Source organism: Orycteropus afer, unplaced genomic scaffold (assembly GCF_000298275.1).
Source record: "Orycteropus afer afer isolate SDZICR_OR568_19922 unplaced genomic scaffold, OryAfe1.0 scaffold00103, whole genome shotgun sequence".
Classification (NCBI taxonomy): domain Eukaryota; kingdom Metazoa; phylum Chordata; class Mammalia; order Tubulidentata; family Orycteropodidae; genus Orycteropus; species Orycteropus afer.
Genome location: NW_006921690.1, coordinates 1,494,038 through 1,506,351, shown reverse-complemented (window position 1 = coordinate 1,506,351; position 12,314 = coordinate 1,494,038). Strand labels below are relative to the sequence as shown.

Sequence of the window (12,314 nt, the reverse complement as noted above, 5' to 3'; positions counted from 1 at the left end):
GATCAGGATAATGAAGGGAAAATCTTTGCACACTACATCCCAATGTGTCAGGCATGTGACAAAGGTGATCTCATTTAGTTAAACTGTAAGAAGTGTGTTATGGATTGAATTGTGTCCTCCAGAAATATGTGCTGTAAATCCTAAACTGTATGCCTATGGTCATAATCCCATTTGGGAATGAGTTGTCTTTGTTATGATAATGAGGCAGGATTAGTATAGGGTGTTTCTTTCATCAATCTCTTACAAATAAATATAAAAGGATCAGATTAAGCAAGGTGAGAGAGGGAAAGATAGATGCCAAGCCACATGGAGAGCTCCAAGGAACCAGGAAATAGATGCTGGAGAGATAAGGATATAGGGCAAAAGCCAACACAGAGAAAAAAGCCTTGCCTTAGAGCTCACACCCTGAATTCAGACTTCCAGCCTGAACTGTAAGAAAATGAATCTGTTAAAGCCACCCACTTGTGATACCTGTTACAGCAGCACTAGAGAACTGAGACAGAAGTGCCTTCCTCAGAGCTCTGCTAACAAGCCTACACTGACCATCAATCAACCTTGCTTTCTTCTTGCTCTACATGAGACAGAAGCATGGATGCTCGTGAGGATCACAGGCTTGGTTTCATTTCACACCAAGGGCCTGGCTGGGAATTGGGAGGCTGGGATCATCTTTAAGAATGAGAGGCAGCACCGGCTTAAGGCAGCAACTCAAGCTAAGGATAGAAACTATAAGACACGTGACCAGAATCATGAACATTTTAGAAATGTCATTTATTTCCAATTACTCCCACTCCTTTACCTGGAATAGCTGTCTTTTCTCAAGGAAGGAGCCTTGGCTTCATGGTGAAGGGAATTAGCAACCATTTCAGACTTCCAATACAGGGCTGGGGGTGGCTCGGGGAAGGTTGTGGCCACTCTGCAATGGCACTGCTTTGTGGGACCTGTCTGGCTCCTCTCACAGAGAAGCAGGACCTGCTAGGTCACCCACCTGCTTCACTCCACATGTCCCAGGGCTGGAAATGACCTAATTAGAGCTAATGTTGGAAATGAACGTACTAGACGAGCTCCATGGTTTGGGCCTGAATTTCCCAAATAGCCACGCAGGGGCAGCTGATGAGACAAATGTTTCCTTGCGCTGCCACAGAGGAAATTAGGCCATACTGAAGAGTCCTTCAAAGACAGAGGCTTCTGTTCACCAGCTTCAGAGAAAGAAAAAGGGAAGAGGAACAAGAATGGTGAGGAGCTTGGCGCTCCCTCCCACTCCGACTGTGCCTTCCGGACGGTGGCCACCCCCTCGGCCCCTAACACCCTGCTTGCTGTTGGCTGCAGCTGCTGCTCTGCGGGCCTCCCACGTGTCCGAGGTGCACCACTGCTGGTGGGCTGCTGAAGCACGGAGCAGAAGCCAGCAGCTGGCCAGGGTCACTTGTTGGCTACGGCAGAGAGCTGGTCTCGGATGCGGCCCAGCCCATCTAACATAGTATCCAGCATTTCTTTGCTCAGCTCCATGGTGACAGCTGAGACGGAGGGTTTGTCCGTGCACAGACTGGGATCATCCTGGATCTGGAAAGAAAACATGAGAGAAGGTCAAAGCTGCCTCTCTACCTATCACCCCACGACTGAGCCCTGGACCAATGAGCCTGGCCTCCTTTCTGCCGGAACTCTGGTGAGAGGCTCTTTGCCAAGAGCTGCAGAGAATCCTAGCCCTTGAGTCATTTGGCTTCTGGGAGAGACAGTGAAGGAGATGCCTCAGAGACTTGGATCAGTCTGTGTTTGCAACAGGTGCTTGGGGGGGGTATCAAGGATGCCAAGCCAAGACCTCCCTCATCTCTCTGACACTCTAACTCTTGGCATTCGTGAGAGGAAAACATTACATGTGCTAATATCCATGCTTTAAATAGTGGGCTCCAGAGGGTACGTAATGCAATATATTCAGATGCAGGAAAAATATCACAACTTCTAGTTATACTCATTTGTGTCTGAAACAAAGTATACTTTACTAACCCAGAGGTGCTTTGGAAGACAGGTCTGGTGATGTGCTTCTGAAAGGTCATAGTCTTAAAAGCCCTGTGTGGCAGCCCTGCTCTGAAATGTGAGGTCACTACAAGCTGGAGTCAACTTGATGGCAACTAACAATAACAATGACAATACCTAAAAACTTAGTTGTTAGAGGTACCCTTACTTCTCCATTTTCTTACTAGGTTTAGAGATACAATATGCCATAGCCCAGTTTTAACTAAACAAACCCTACAAAATGGATAGGTGGCTCAAAAAGATTCCTGAAAAGAACTATCAAGTGAAGATGACATTAATGATGCAAAGATCAGTGAATGGCAAGAAAAGGAAGCCTTGAAACTTCTCCAACTGCTAGCAGGTGCTTTTGTTCGGATATGTAACAAATACACCCACTCCTCACTTACCAACATGGCTTGGTTCCAAAGACCAGGTAATTACTTGAAAATGGAGGATGGCCATCAGATCACAAAATAGAGGGTGATTACATCATTACATAACTGCCAAACCACTGGGATCAGGGCCCAGCCAAGCTGATACATAACCTGAACCATCAGAGCCAGCATTATTTCACCTTGCACCTCAGTATTCATGACTGCCAGGTGTATATCATTAATGTGTAAAATAGTTGCATAGATTTATTTTAACTATTATTGTAAATGCAAAAGGTCAGATAATTAGTTAATAAGTGAGGAATAGGTGTAGTGGCAATCTAATTGTAACTGACAAGAAATTGGCTAAAATGTACTGAAATTATCAAGAAGGTTATTTGAAATCAGAACACACACAGCTACCTCCCTCTAAGTGGATACGGTATTTCTAAGTATTTAGGAAATCATTTAAAAACTATTACTTGTTTAGTGTTTATTCCATCCTTGTAAAATTTCTACTTTCTGTACATGTCTATAATATGTTAATACTGTAGTACATATATACTTTGTAAACAAACACAGGTAGTCCCCAACTTATGATGTATCCCAGTTACAATGAACTGCACTTATAACTTTTTGTTTTTGGTACATCTTACTGTAATACGTATTATGTTTTGATGCTGCAGTGTATAATTTGCTGATGTTATCATTCTCAGATGTTCACTTGTAGATGTTCAAAGATCGTATTTATAAGGATAATGAGAATAAAAGGCAATAACAATAATGAAAACTAAAAAAAATAAAGAGGTACTCAACTTCCTCAGAACCAACTTACGATGGAATTTGGAATGGAACCTCATCATAAATCGAGGACTAACTGTGTACACATTTGAGGAAGTGCTGAATGGTTTCTCATTTAAGGGATTAAAGATCATTAAAGACTGGAGATTGGTATTGTAGGTGGCCTGCGAGGGTGCCAAGTCCTGGCCTCTTCTTTCTTCCTAATGAGAATAGTTGCAGTACCTTCATCTGGAGCAGGCAGGTGGGCACTGCCATCCGACTGATGCTGTCTGAGGAGGTTTTGATGTCCACTCTCCAGTCCAGGTCGACAAGGCGTGGCAGGGAGACTGTGGAGGGGACAGCTCAGCTCAGGGAATGTACTGTCTGCATTCACCAAGCCATTTCTCTCTGGCAACTCATTTCATCCACAAAGCAATGTCCCAGACCCAACAGCAAGGCATGTGCCCTATCACTGCTCTAGGCCACATGCACTCAATACTCATTCAGCCTAAACACCTATCCCTTCTGTCTCTGTCAGGAGAGAATAAGAAATGACACAAAGAGAAGATGCGGTCATGGCCTGTGTCCTAGGAAATGTGTAGCTTATTTAAGAGTCACATGGACATAGCTTGAACTGAGGTTCTACCACTTATCTAACCTCTGAACCTGAGTTTCCTTATCTATAAAATGGGACTGATTTTATGCCCTCCACAGGGTTGCTGGGAAGAGTGAAGGAGTTAAGGCAGGTAAGGTATCCCAGCACTGTGACTTACTGCTGCTGTTATGTGCCGTCAAGTCGGCCCCGACTCATAGCGACCCCTCCTTGGGTTTCCGAGGCAGTATCACTATGGAAGTAGATGGCCCCATCTTCCTTCGAGGAGTGGCTGGCTGATGGGTTTGAACCACCAGCATTCCAGTTAGCAGTCAAGTGCCTTAGGCACTATGCTACCAGAGCTTCTAGCACTGTGACTGGCTCCAGGTAAATGCGCTGAACGCATACTTTTCTTCACTCTTTGGAACTGATTTCAATGAGTGTTCATTTTTCTCCAACTGAAATGTAAGTTTAAGTATTGCTTTCTGCTTTGTCTATTTCTGTATTTTTTAAAATTTTTTAGAAATATGTGTATGTTAAATTTGTAACCAGAAAAAATTAAAAACAGAAGTCACAACACACACTGTGTGGTTTGGGGTTAGAATAGGTCACTGTGGTTTTTGGTTAAAGACCAGCCATCAGGCAGATTCTGAACAGGGGCTAGGGGGAGGGGTCAGGAGGGGCAGGGCAACATCTCTGTACTCACTCTGACTTTCCTGGGCTTCTGTTCTCCATGTAGATCTGCTCAGGAGGAAAGGGTGAGGGGAAACAATGGGAAAAAGATGAGAATTGAGCTTGTGATGAGAGAGGCCCCTGAACTGGGGTCTCTGCTCTTCCTGTGATCTTCTGACCTGTACTCACCCCCTGACACAGAAAATCAAATCCAACCCACCACCATCCAGCTGATTCTGACTCACAGTGACCCTACTGGACAGAGTAGAATTGTCCCCTAGGTTTCCAAGACTGTAAATCTTTACTGAAGCAGACTATCTCATCCCTGTCCCTCAGAGCAGTTGGGGGGTTTGAACTGCTGACCTTTTGGTTAGCAGCTGAATGCTGTAACCACTGCACCATCAGTGTGCCTCCTGGCAGGAAAGGACTACAGAAATCCCTTCTCCAAGAAGCAGTGTTTTATGTGTTTTACAAGCACAGAGATGTTAAGGCCTTAAGTGCTGTTAGTTGGGAGTTCTCACAGCTTAAGGGGGAAAACAAACAGCACCATAATCTTATTGTGCTATTGTTCTCAGAGACAAAACAGAGAAAAGGTCAACTTATCCTCTTTTTACTGAGCACCTACTATCCAAAGTATTGCAGCCTTATGCCCAAACACACCTAAACAGACCTAACACTACAACAAATCACAACCTAAGGCAATACCAACAGAGTCAGAATAAATGTGGTCATGTATGAGAAAGTTCTTCATAAACAACAAAACCTTTTGTAAATAGGCATTATCGGTTATTAGAGAGGTCTGCTGAAATCTGCTAACCAATAGTGAGTTCTGTTTTATGTGTATTTAAAAGAATCTTCTCAGACAAGGAAATATACAGATAATTCACAAAAGAAATAAAAATGACCCATAAACATATGAAAAACATATTTTTTATCATTAGTACCAAAGATATGTAAGTTGAAATGAGGCACCATTTGCCATGTGTGAAACCAGAAAGGAGTGTAAGGAAAGAAAATCCCTCAGTGTTGGTAAAGATGTGGGGAGAGATATACACTTGTTTCCTGCTGCTGGAAAAACAGTTGGTGCAATCTCTCTGAGAAAACTGGTAATATAAAGCCAACCCTCAATATGCCCATCAACTTTAACCCAGTACTACCCGAAGCAGTACTACCCAAACTTTAAAACTGATGGATATGAATTGTTTCCATCTCTTTGCTATTGTGAATAGTGTTGTGATGAACATGAGTGTGCACATATCTATTCATGTTCTAGCTCTCACTTCTTTAGGATTTATACCTAGTAGGAGCTCTGGTGGCATAGTGCCTAAGGCATTTGACTACTAACCAGAAGGTTCACTGTTCAAACCCACCAGCTACTCTGTGGAAGGAAGAGTGGGCAATCTACTTCCATAAAGATTTACTGCCTTGGAAACCCACAGGGCATTGCTACAAGTCAGAATCAATTCAATGGCAGTGAGTTTGGTTTTTTTTAGTGGGATTGCTGGATCAAATGTTATTTCTATTTCCAACCTTTTAAGGTAGTGTTATACCATCTTCCAGTCCCACCAGCAGTGTATGAGAGTTCCAATCTCTCCACACTCTCACCAGTATTTGTTGTTTTCCATCTCATTGAACTTTCCTATTATTGCTGGAGTGAGATGATATCTCACTGTTGTTTTTATTTGCATCTCTCTAATGACTGCCAACTAGAAGGGTGGCAGTTCACACCCACCAGCTATTCCTCAGAAGGAAGGTTGGGCAATCTACTTCTGTAGTGATAACTGCCTCAGAAACCCAACTGACAACAACAATGGCTAATGATCACAAATATTTCCTCATGTGCATGTCAGATGCCTGAATATCTTCTTTGATGAAGTATCTGTTCGTGTCCTCTGCCCATTTTTTAATGGATTGTTTATCTTTTTAATGTTGAAGTGTTGAAGTTTTCTATAATTTCAGAGATAAGTCCTTTGTTGGATATGTAGTTGCCAAATATTTTCCTCCAATCTGTAGGTTCTCTTGGAAAAGTTTTTTGATGTTCATAAGAATTTACTTTTTAGAAGGTCCCAGTTATCTAGTTTATCTTCTGCTGTTTGTTTGTTTCTTTGGTTAAGTCTGATAGGTTATTTATGCCATAAATTAGGTGCCTAGGTTTGCCATTATTTTTTCTTTGATGAACTTTATAGTTTTAGGTGGTTTTACATTTAGGCCTTTGATACATCTTGAGCTAGTTTTTGTGTACAGTGTGACATATGGGTCATGTTTCATTTTTCTGCAAATGGATATCCAATTTTACCAGCACCATTTGTTAAAGAGACTATCTCTTCCTCATTTAATAGGTTTTGGCCCTTTGTCAAAGATCAGCTGTTCCTAAGTGGATGGATCTGTTTTTGGTGTATCAATTCCATTCCACTGGGCTGTGTCTCTGTCACTGTACTAATACCAGGCTGCTTTGACTACCATGGCTATACAGTAAATTTTGAGGCTGGGGAGTGTGAGACCTCCTATTCTGCTTTTTTCAGTAGCGCTTTGCTTATCTAAGGTCTCTTTCCTTTCCATATAAAACCAGTGATTGGTTTTTCTACATTCTTAAAGAATGTTGATGGAATCTGGATTGGGATTGCATTGAATCTACAGATTGCTTTGGGTAGTACTGACATTTTCACAATGTTTAGTCTTCCTATCCATGAGCATGATATGCTCTTCATAGGTCTCTTATAGTTTCTTGTAGTACTGTTTTGTAGTTTTCTTTGTATAAGTCTTTTGTATCCCTGGTATTTATTTCTAAGTATTGTTGGTAGCTGCGGTGTAGTAAATTACTTAGTGTGGCTTTTCTACCCATAAGTCTTTGTAAACTCCAAGGTGGGAATTGCTATTAGCAACTGAGGAGATCCTGATTTTAAAGTCGCCCACCTGGAGTATTTCTGTTGGGCGTGGCACAATACAATGTTCTGGGAGGTTCTCACTCTCTCTCACGTGCTTAGAGTTCTGATGCTGTGATTGGCTAGTTTGACCACCCTTCCGGGAGCAAAAGGAAGCCTCCTGGAGGCAGAACGCTCTCTCTGATTGCTGGTGGAGGAAGACGTGCTGCTGAAAGAGACATGCGCCCCTGAAAGAGACACGCACTGCTGGGAAAGAGACGCAAGAGACATGCATCGCTGAGTGAGACACCGAGGGACCAGCACTGCTGGGAAAGAGACTGTGAGAGACTGGTGGCTGAGGGACGGTGGGCTGGGAGAGAGACTGAGTGTTCTTCCTGAACTTGAGTTGTAGCCTGGTGCTTCCCTAATAAACCCCGTAATCCGTGAGTTCTGTGTGGCCACTGCAGTGAATTATCGAACCCAGGAGAGAGGTGGTGGGTGCTCTGGGAGGAACGGTTGGAGAAAGGACTGGAGGGAGGCAACATGTCTGGCCTGGCAGTAATAGGCCTTGGGTTACTGCTGGTAACCCTGTCTTCCCTTTGTGGAATTAGAGGAGGTCAGAACATGTGGCCTCCTTGTCATTTTTGCAGTAGCCATTCTAAGTATAAATTGTAAATGGTGCTATTTGCCTTATTTCTTTCTCAGGGATCTCTTTGTTCTTTGTTGAGGTACCAAGGATGTTCTTTTTTTTTTTTTTTTTTTTTTTAATGTCAGTAACATTTTTTCACTAAAGAAAAACCATTAGTTCATAGAACCTAAAGGCATGCAAAGAAAAGTGATACATATGAAAACAGAGAGCAAATATATCCATACTCTGTACTGAGAATTCTTACCAGTTAAATAAACCCAAAGTTACCAACATAAAGAAACTTCAAAAGCAGTATTTAAACAAAATCCAGTGACTTCAAAGTCTATGACCTTGGAAAAGCTTGTCTGCTTCTGCCCACTTTGGCATTTCAAGTCCCAGTGAGTGTTTTAGTTCCTTGAATCTGTGACAAATGTATCTTAAGGTTTAACACGTTCTATTTTGGCTGCATACAGATTGGTGAGGAGAATTAGGTTTCATATATTCCAATGGAGGTTCTTACAAGTCTTTTAACTGATGTCTTCTCCAAGACTTTTTTTTGGAGGGTGATGAAATTAGGCAGGCCTGGAAATCAAAAACTCTCTAACTATGAAAAACACCATGACAATCTAAAGGTAACTTCCCAGGTAACTTAAGGCATGTGACCTCCAGAATGACCAAAAGCAAAAGAAAAATATTCAGTGAAGCATTGTCAAAGATATATAATTAGCAAGGTAATATAGGTGTTGGGGGTCTACAGTTAATCTATTTAGAATACCTTCCCCAGGGGAAAGCTGCCCTTCCTTGTTCAGTGAACTGTCATGGGTCACCAAGGAAGTTCTAAATTATACATAATTTCTTCATAAAATGGGATACAGTTAGCCATTAAAAGTGATATTAGAGGTAAACATTTATTGATCTAAAATGCCATTAATGCTAACACTGTTAACTGATAATAAGCAAGTTGTAAAATGGCATGCAACCATTTTGTCAAAAATAAAAACAAAACACCAATTTCTATCTGTGTAAATGGAAAAAATCAACAAACAGGTCCTAAAAGGCTTTCTGCTAAGGAATATTGCTAACCTTTGGGTGGTGGGATGATGAATGTCCTATTTTCTTCTCTTTGCTTATCTGTGCTTTTTTCCTTTTCAACAATGAACATATTATTACTTCTAGAATAAAAACCCAAACGAAATCCATTGCCATTGAGTCAATTCCGACCACAGTGACTCTACAGGACAGAGTGGAACCGCTTGACAGGGTTTCCAAGGCTGTAATCTTTACAGAAGCAGACTGCTTCATCTTTTTCCCGCAGAGCAGCTGGTGGGTTCGAATCGCAGACCTTTAAGTTAGCAGTCAAGTGCTTAACCACTGTACTACTAGGGCTTTTTCTAGAACAGGAATACAAATAAATAATGAATAAATAAAAGTTAAATGGAACCAATGCTCAAGAAATAACCACTTACATGTGTTCTAGGATGATTTTTGTCAGCAGGTTTTTGAGGTTTTGGTGGAAATTTTCAGGAAAGAGAGCCAGAATTGCCTCGGCAGAGGACAGGTCCCGGAACACTGCCAGCCTTGTGAGGTGGTGCAGAGCATGGAGTAGCTGCAGGAGAAATAGGGCAGCCCTGGTGGTGAGAAGAAGCCTGGCAGGCGGCAGGGGCCAAAGTCAGGGCTCTATCACCCCCATTGCTGGTAGAAGGCCTGCCATATATTCCCACAGTCATTCAAGTAAGTCAACTGAGCCTTGAGACCTCAGTGACTGATGCTGCTGATGCCCCACATATTTGGTTCACCTCTATGTTCACTTGTCACTACAGAAAACATAGGAAGCTGCCAGTTTACTCTCTGCTTGTGGGTAAAGGGTCAACAAATGCCTTTTCCTTCTGAATGAGAATGAGACCTTCAGCTAACTTTCTAGTACCATTCCCCTGGTAACCTGACAGAAGTATACTGTCAGCTGGTAGTTACTAGGCAACTGCTCCAGGGTAGACTTTTGTCAGTCTGGACTGGGAGGACTGTGCAAACACCTGGTGGGATCCATAGCCCTGGGCTTCTTTCAGTGTGGACATGGGCTCCTTGAGAGAACCTGAAGCTGTACTGACATGACCATTACAAGAGCTACCAGCTCCTGTGGGATATGGGCCTCATGTCCCTGTACTTAAGCTATCATCTGGGAGGACACAGAGAACAGGTCCTGGTTGACTGCGTGGACTACTGCCTTGAGGCCTTCCTGTGTGAGAACAGTCCCCACTCCATAGCCTTCTAAGTGAATCTGGAGCCAACGTTAACTCTATGGTAATCTTGTGAATATCAATGCCCAGTGGAACCTAAGAAGACTCTCCAGATGCTGCTCTGCTTTAGGGCCTGACAAAATGATACCAAGGGAACTTGCTTGGTTGCACGCAGGCACCACCCAGAAATGCAGGGAAGTTAACCCTTGACCAATGAGGTGTGGGAGTTAGTAATAAATACTCCTGCCTCCTGCCCTCCAGTAGGACATGCTGAGGTGAGTTCCACATGGTATCTTGTTGTGAGATGCTGTCCAGTCAATTATGACTCATAGCAACTCCATGTGACAGGCTATTGCTGCCCCATAGGGTTTTCTTGGCTGTAATCATTACAGAAGCAGATCACCAGGTCTTCTGTGGAGCCGCTGGGTGGGTTCAAACCACGAAGCTTTCAGTTAGCAACTGAGCACTTAATGAGGCACTACCAGGGCCCTTTTCACAAACTATCTTCCAAAAAACTCAAACTCACTGCTGTCAAGTCGGATCCGACTCACAGCAACCCCTCCTTGGGTTTCCGAGGTGGAATCACTACAGAACTAGATTGCCCCATCTTCCTTCTGAGGAATGGCTGGTGGGTTTGAGTGCCAGCCTTCCGGTTAGCAGTCAAGTGCCTTAGGCACTACTCCCCAGAGTACCTTTCAGGATCCCAGAGATGACAGAATCCCAGTTGTCCTCGCAGTCACCACTCATTAGCATACCCTTTCATTGGCCTTCCCTCCAATTTAATTTTGCCCACTTTCCTTTGTGTGCCCAGAGTCACCTCCTAAATAACTGCCTGCAGCCAAGTTCTTGCCTCAAGGCCTACTTTTAGGAGAACACAAAGTAAGCCTCCAGCACACTTCTGGAATCTTGCTTCTGCCTTTTACTTTTCTACAGCTGGCTTGAATGATTAACGCTCCAACGAGATTTTAAAAATTTGACATAGGCCCGGCCCATTTTGATGAATCAACTCTTGTTTCAGAAATATATTTTCCCTGGAATGATAAGGCTGTCAGTGCCACATAACAGGAATCACCTTCCTCTCGCTCTTGGCCACCAGCTGAGATCAGGAGAACTGAGAAGATGGGAGTTTCATGGCGGGCACAGGCGTGAGGAAGGGGGGACTCTGGTCAAAACAAGGCACCAGGGAGGGAGCCTGAGTGGGACCCAGCAGACTGCTCTCCCTAATGTCTTTCTTAGGCCTCAAAGTAGAAGCTGCCCAAAGATCCCCAACAAGTCTGCCCTCAGATATTCAGCTGATACTTTATCAGTCTCAGCATGTTACAGAATTGGAAAAAAATCACAAAAATGCTGTCTCTTTATAAACACTGTCTAGGTAACTAGTCTGGGAAGGGAATTGGTCAGGGACTCTGATTCTGGGTATAGTACTTCCATCCATGTCCCCTTTACCATGGGGAAGGGTTCAAAACCAGTAGCTTTTAAATTGACTAAGATTGAAAAAAAAAAAATCAGTCTACTTGAAGTTTGCTGTAACATTAACAGACATTTCAGGGGGAAAGTGTCCTCGGACATGGCAATGGCTGGGACGTGAGGAAAGAGATGAACAAGTTAAGAGGGCTCAGGGGTCACAGGGCATTTCTGACCATACTTACTTGATCTGCCTCCTCCTGGGTCACAGACAACTTGGAACACGTGATATCCAAGAGTTTTTTTGAGTCAAGGGATGAACTGGAAAAGCTCTCTTGACACAGTTGCCTAACAACATCTTTCGAGGAGGCCTATGAATTAATTTGCAAAAGGGAAAAGAACAAACTCAGACTTGGAAAATACATGTTCCAGGACATCAGTGTCTGTCATGGAGTGACACCCAGTGAAAATATCCTTCAGTAATGAAGAGGAAGTCAAAACAAGCAGGAAAACTAAGGAAATTTGTTCGAAGACTTGTCTTAGAAGAATGGCTAAAGGAAATTCTCTAAACATAAAAGAAATGGCAAAATAAACATTGGGAACATCAGGAAGGAAGAAAGAACACAGTAAGCAAAAATATGGGAAAATGTAATATGCTTTTCTTCTCCTCCTGAGTGTTCTAAACTATGTTTGAAGGTTGCAGCAAAAATTATGACACTGATGTGGTTATACATACATGTATACAATTACAGATGAAGGAAGGTA

General features: G+C 42.9%; 1 protein-coding gene across 1 annotated transcript in view; it reads right to left on the bottom strand.

Annotated features, from left to right (window-relative positions):
- Positions 1–1,416: 1,416 nt before the first annotated feature.
- COMMD9 (COMM domain containing 9) overlaps positions 1,417–12,314 on the bottom strand; it is a 13,669-nt gene continuing 2,771 nt past the window's right edge. The window contains exons 2-6 of the mRNA XM_007943250.2: positions 11,795–11,920; positions 9,378–9,517; positions 4,457–4,491; positions 3,402–3,505; positions 1,417–1,557 (exon numbers count right to left, since the gene is read on the bottom strand). Coding sequence (XP_007941441.1) covers positions 1,417–1,557; positions 3,402–3,505; positions 4,457–4,491; positions 9,378–9,517; positions 11,795–11,920 — 546 coding nt within the window. The remainder of the gene's footprint in view (positions 1,558–3,401; positions 3,506–4,456; positions 4,492–9,377; positions 9,518–11,794; positions 11,921–12,314) is intronic.